At 34.0% G+C, this 6773-nt stretch overlaps 1 protein-coding gene across 1 annotated transcript; it reads left to right on the forward strand.

Annotated features, from left to right (window-relative positions):
* The first annotated feature begins 3788 nt into the window (after nucleotides 1–3788).
* Nucleotides 3789–5320, forward strand: LOC145819367 (uncharacterized). Its single transcript, XM_082913350.1, has 3 exons — nucleotides 3789–4168; nucleotides 4440–4697; nucleotides 4747–5320. The coding sequence occupies exons 1-3, from the start codon at nucleotides 3789–3791 to the stop codon at nucleotides 5318–5320; spliced, it is 1212 nt and encodes a 403-aa protein (XP_082769476.1).
* The last annotated feature ends 1453 nt before the right edge of the window (nucleotides 5321–6773 follow it).

Consider the following 6773-nt stretch of genomic DNA (forward strand, 5'->3'; position numbering starts at 1 on the left):
GACTGAAAATCGAAGGAAAAAAAGAAAAAAAAAAAAAAATTAATGACCAAAACGACGTCGTTTTGGGTATTAGGGGGATTAGGGGGCAAGGATTTTCGAGCTCTCAAACATTATTCTTGATTTAAACAGTAGGTACTTCAATTTAAATGAGTTTATGATGTGATTTGACCCAATTACATAATGTGTTTTGTGCTTTATTCACATTCTTATGAGATGTGAATAAAACATTTTTTTTCAGAAAGTGCCAAAGAAAAATGGTATAAAAGATTAGAATTCTTTGTTATGAATCTATCTGCACCATTGTGATAATTTAATGGTCTAAGTTTAAAGTTGAAGTCAAACAATATCATTTAAAAATGTGGTTAAAAATGGGATCATTTTCTTGTCGAGACCTTTTACTGTTTTTCATCATGTGGGAGTTAGAATTAATTCTCATTTATTTACTTCTATCCATGACTCGGATATTTTTATGTCATTTTAATTTAGAATTGGCATGACTTATTATCGTAGCACACTTTTTTATTTATTTTTGGGTCACATCACATCTCTATTTTTTCACACATTTTTTTTTTGAAAAATCAAAAAAAATATTTATTTAGATCATTCTAAACAATCTCTTAATTTTAAACTCAAACATTGAATTATGAATTTTCCTAGTGTGTATTGCTTTGATTATTAAGGCAATAAAAATTATTGCAAGGAAATCATTTTAAAATGTCTTTTATCCCTCATAGGAGTTGTGCCTTAGATTTGTAATAAAGCTTCCTTTTTTTTTTTATCAAAATATATATATTTCATAGGAGAAATTATTGTTGTGAAGTAATCTTGTTTCACCACCAACCTGTAATGAAAGTTTTTCCATTGACATAGCTGATAGTAGGAGGATGGAAGCTGAATTCAAGGTTCAACAATGGCTGCTATCTTCGAAAATTGTAGTTTTAGTTATATTTGCATTAAATGAGTTTACACTGTCAGGCGTGTTTATAAATAGCTAATGTATTAGAGTGATAAGTGTGTGGGAGAAAGAAGAGAGTTAGAGAGTAAGAGTATGTTTTTTCCCCTCCTCAGTGTATGAAATAAATCTGTTTTTTAGATTATAAATCTTCTCTCTTGTATTTGTTTTTGTGAACCATCATAAGTGGTTTGCACCCCATTCCCACCAACAGTGGTATCAGAGCTGAAGGTAGCTTGAATTTGCAGACATTCTGCAAAATTTTCAAGAATACGGCATCGTTTCAAATTTTGCCCAGAAATCAAAGCTGTTGAAATCAACTTTTGATCACACCAATGTGTAGTTCTCATCGAGACGATCACACTGAAAAAAACCACGTTGAAATCGAGTCCCACAGAGACCGCATGAGCCATACGCGCCGTCAACGCCGCGACCACACGCAGTAACGCGCCCACGCGCTGCCACGCGTCTTCTTCGCCCGGATTTTCATAGTGTGACTCGTCTGATGTACGATCCAATCCATTAGCCCGGATCCGTATCTAGAAGCTGACGTCATTGCTGACGTTAAACTGAGCTGAGCCACAAGCCGAGCCACAAGTCAAGTGGTTGAGAAGAGCTGTGCCGCCAAGCGACTAACGCCAGTTGATCTGGAGAAATTATTCGGTGCTTCTTAGAAGTTCTTGATTCAGCTAATCTGAACCGTCCAACTATTTTGGCTAGATCTAAGCCGTCTGAAGTCCGTTTTTGGTGATCCAATAGTGCTTCCCAACTATTTGGAATATTCAAGACACATCAGTATGGTCAAAATTTGCAAATTATATACTAAAAATTTTCAAATTTCTTAAAGTCAATCCATGGCCAACACAAACAATTTTTTTCAGCCCCAGTTTCCAAAACTCAGCAAAGAGAACTATGAAAATTGGAATAACTGTGAAGGATGGTGATCATAATCATCTTTGGGCACTATTGGATTCCAAAACTTGTACTTGGACAGTTCTTTCATAGTATAGATCATGTGATTTAAAACTCTGGATAAATGCATAAACAGATGGCAAAAATTTGCCATCTTTCATAGTGTAGATCATGTTGATAAATTAATATTATGATTTGGATACTTTTTTTTGATTTGTATGTTTGAGGTTGTTATTAGCTTGATATGATAGAAGTTGAGGATGAAAGTTAGTATGCAGGTTGTTTGGTGTATGGATATTAGATTTTTTTGCTTACTTCATAGTTGCTGCTTCTGCTTGGTTTGTTAACAGGTTGCATTTTACAAGCTATTGTCTACGTACGGTTAGGCAAGGTCATATTCTTGTATATATATTATATATTAAAAATAACTTTCTACGGCATGCAAAATTATGCCGTGAAAAGTGTAATGATTTATGGCATGTAAGAAAATGTCGTAAAAGATTATATACGGCATACAAAGTATGTCATAAATAAATTAAAAATGACCTTCTACGGCATATAAAATTATGTCATGAAAAGTGATGATTTATGACATGTAAGAAAATGCCGTAAAATGTTATATATGACATACAATGTATGTCATAAATATATTAAAAATAACCTTCTACGGCATGCAAAATTATGTTATGGAAAATATGATGATTTATGACATGACAAAAATGTCGTAAAAAGTTATATACGACATACTTGGTATGTCATTAATGTTTAATTTGTTACTTTTTACAACTTTACCTGCATGCTGTAAATGATGCTCAACTTTCCACGGCATGTCATATAACGGCATTTGTGTGTATGTCGTGAAAGAGTTTTTACGGCATGCATTGCAAGTCGTAAAAATTCAATTTTGTTGTAGTGTAATTAAATGCAAGTCCTACTAGCCTTACAAGATTTGTGGGAGTTAATGGATCAAGGATATGACGAGCCAGCTACTCTCAAAGATGAAGGAAATTTAAATGAAGCTTAGAAGATGATGTTAAAAGATTCAAGGAAGAAAGATAAAAAGGCCTTGTATCTAATTTATCAAGGCATCAATGAGTCAAGCTTTAAGAAGATTTCAGCAACAGCAACCTCTAAAGAGGCATGGAGTATTCTTCCCAATTCACACCGTGGAATTGAAAAAACGATTAGAGTTTGGCTCCAAGTGTTACATGGAGAATTCGAGATGCCGCACATGAATGAAAATGAGTCAATTTCTGAGTACTTCAACAGAACATTGACCATTGTTAATCAGATGAGAAGATATAAAGAGAAGATGGAATCTTTTCAAGTGATAGAGAAGATTCTCCAATCACTCAGTCCCAAGTTCGAACACGTGGTTGTAGCAATAGAAGAGTCCAAGGATCTCAGTACCATGACCACTGATGAGCTGATGAGCACACTTGAGATTCATGAACAAAGGATCAACAAGAAGACTTCCTCAAGTTCTCTAGAACAAGTTATTCAATCAAAGCTGTCTTTCAGAGATGACAGAAACGAGCAAGGGAGAACATCACAAAGAAACCGAGGAAGAGGCCGTGGTTACAATAACTGCAGTTCTGGTTTTCGAGGAAAAGATGGAAGAGGTCCAGCCGAATGAGGAAAAAGTCAACCACACTTTGCTTCAAGAAGAAGAGCAAAAGGAAGAGGAGGTGCTTACAACAACCAACCAGGATTTGATAAAAGTAATGTTCAGTGCTACCATTGCTACAAGTTTGGGCATTACAGCAATGAATGCCGAAGTAGAGCAACAACAGAAGCCAGAGAGCAAGTAAATTTTGCCGAGCAGGAAACAAACAAAGTCGGACCTACAGTCTTGTTTGTCCACCATGGAGATACTGAAAACCAAAACAATTTTTGGTATCTAGATTCGGGAGCCAGTAATCACATGTGTGGTAAAAGAGAGTTGTTCGTCAAGCTTGACGAGACTGTACAAGCACAAGTCTCATTCAGTGATTCTTCAAAGACTCCAGTGAAAGGAAGAGACAATATTCTGATCAAGCTCAAGAATGGAGATTATGATTACATCTCCAATGTTTATTATGTTCTTGTCATGAAGAACAACATTTTGAGTATGGGACAACTCCTAGAGAAACGATACGACATCAGTATGAAATATTTTCATCTTACCATCAAAGAGAATCATGGTAATTTGATCGCTCGAATGAGAATGTCCAAGAATCAGATGTTTGCATTGAACATCCAACATGATGCTGCGAAGTGTTTAAGTGCCATCATCAAGGACAAAGACTGGCTATGGCATTTAAGGTTTGGACATCTCAACTTTGGAAGCTTGAAGCTGTTGTCAAGCAAGAATATGATGAAAGGGCTTCCTTGTATTGTTCATACTAATGAAGTCTATGAAAGTTGTATTCTTAGCACGCATCAACTATCTTTGCCAAAGAAGTGAAGTGGAGAGCAACGCTGGAGTTAGTGCACGCTGATGTGTGTGGTCCATTGACTCAAATGGACAGAATAGATATTTTCTTACCTTCATTGATGATTATAGTCGGAAGACATAGGTGTTTTTTCTTAAAAGAAAGTTGGAGGTGTTCAGTATCTTCAAAGAATTCAAAGCTTTTGTAGAAAAACAAAGCGGCAACTACATCAAGACATTGCGGTTAGATCAAGGTGGAGAATATACATCTGATGTTTTTGAAAGATTTTGTAAAGAGTATGGAATCAAGCATCAAACAACACTATCCTATACGCCACAACTGAATGGTGTTGCTGAAAGGAAGAATCGCACAATCTTAGACATGGCAAGGAGCATGTTGAAAGGAAAAGGATTGCCCAAGTAATTTTAGGGCTGAAGCTATATCATATGTTGTGTATCTACTAAATAGATGCCCAACCAAGAGCCTTCACTCTATGACTCCAGAAGAGGCTTGGAGTTCACATAAGCCAAGTATCAACCATCTCATAATATTTGGGTGTGTTACGTACACCAAGAATCCAGAAGCAAGAAGAACCAAGCTCGATGATAAGGGAGAAAAATGTATCCTTGTTGGATATGGAGACAGAACAATGGGATACAAGTTGTATAATCCCATTACCAAAAAGGTGATCATGAGTAGAGATGTGATATTTGAAGAAGAAGAAGAAGAAGAAGCTTGGAACTGGAATCAAGATGAAGTTGTTAAAGATGCAGAACTCATTCTTGAAGAAACATCAAAAGCTCCAGTTGAAATCACAAGAGAAATTCAAGATGAGCCACAAACTCCTCCACATAGAATACATACACCTAGATCGCCAGTTTCTCACAGAAGTGATGCATCATCATCATCATCATCATCAGATGATAGTTTTTTCAAACAACCAAGACCCATGAAAAATTTGCAGGAGATATATGAAGCTACAAAAGAAGATCTGAATTTATTCTGCCTACTCGCAGATATTATTTCAATCAATAAAATATGAATTAGAGTGCCACATCAACCCTTTGTAGGCATTATCTTACATAGATTTGATTGACTCAACATCTTGAGATAAATTTTCTCAAAAAACATCTTGAGATAATAGTCCTGTGACCATTTCAAACATAGTTCAATAGCTGCTAGATTACATACATTCAAGCAGTTGACTTCTGAATTTTGTAGATATATATACATAGATGAGTCCAATTTTCATTGCTTGACATTTGTGGATACACAAAAATTGAAAGTGCATCTATACATAAACACATTAATTGCAAATCAAGACCTGGTACGATTATTGACCTTCTTCAAAAAAAATATGTTATTACATAGATCTATATACTACATGCTTATCATGTGAAGGGCACATTGAATTGATCTATATGTTAATTTAATTGTTTGATTGACCTTCTATTGTGACATTTGATATCAAAGCTATGATTTTATATATATATATATATACGAATCATTTGATGTGATAAGAGAGAAAACCATATAGAAATGAAAATAATTGTGTGGTCAATTGCTCAATTGCACATTCAATATAGTTTTCTAAACTAAATTATTAGATGAATGTCTTGAAGAAGTCAATCTCATATTGGATATGGAGAAGAAATCAAGCCCTTTAGGACATCACAAAGTTTTTGGTTAGGAAGGCTACTTAGACTAGGTTCGTAAAGGGTTTTTATGTAGTTTATTTATTTACTTTTGTATCTCCAAATTTTTAGATAACTTAATTTTTAAAACTTTTTTATGGGCTTTTAGAACAAAACATGTAGCTAAAGCAACATTGTTTAAAGGGAAGTTCTCCCATCCAAACTTCTGAAAATATATATTATTGGATCTAAAAATAAAGTTGAGTTATTGATTAAAAAAAAAAAAATTTGGTATGCAATACACACCGTATGTAATCCAAAGACAAAATTACTTAAATTTTTTTATAAATTTACGTAAGTGTTCTTATAAAAATGAGTGAGTTGAACACAAATAAGTTCATAAAAACTTGTGTGATTTTGTGAATTTATACAAATTTGTGTTTAACTTATATATTTTTGTAAGATTACTTATGTAAGAAACTTGCCTAATTTTGTATAAAATTATATACGGTCTGTATTTTCCAATCATATTCATATTAGGTTGTAGCTAACACTATTTTAAAATATAATCAAATGTCAATTCAGTCATGATCAAAGTTACCACAATAAATCATAATTAATAAGGACAAAACCAAATACTATTAAAGAGCATAATCAACTTAGGTTGGATTTGAACATAATTAGGCTACAAAATAAAAAAAAAAAAGTCTCGTGCCCAAATTCAGCCCAACCCAAAACCAACTTGACATCATAACTAAAAATCTCATCCTAATTTCAACCCTAAAATGATTTAAAAATTCTAGGCTTTGCTTAACAAACCCATATATAATAATAAGACCACGCCAAGTTGTCCTAAAGTTC

Source organism: Camellia sinensis, chromosome 2 (genome assembly GCF_055761805.1).
Source record: "Camellia sinensis isolate YWXY chromosome 2, ASM5576180v1, whole genome shotgun sequence".
In the NCBI taxonomy this organism is placed as follows: domain Eukaryota; kingdom Viridiplantae; phylum Streptophyta; class Magnoliopsida; order Ericales; family Theaceae; genus Camellia; species Camellia sinensis.

Excerpts from the sequence above, each read along its gene's own strand:
- LOC145819367 (XM_082913350.1), top strand. The coding sequence starts at position 3,789 with ATGTGTGGTAAAAGAGAGTTGTTCGTCAAGCTTGACGAGACTGTACAA. Across the intron at positions 4,169-4,439 it reads GACTGGCTATGGCATTTAAG|AAAGTTGGAGGTGTTCAGTA; the intron begins GTTTGGACATCT and ends TTTTCTTAAAAG. Across the intron at positions 4,698-4,746 it reads AAAGGAAAAGGATTGCCCAA|ATGCCCAACCAAGAGCCTTC; the intron begins GTAATTTTAGGG and ends TCTACTAAATAG.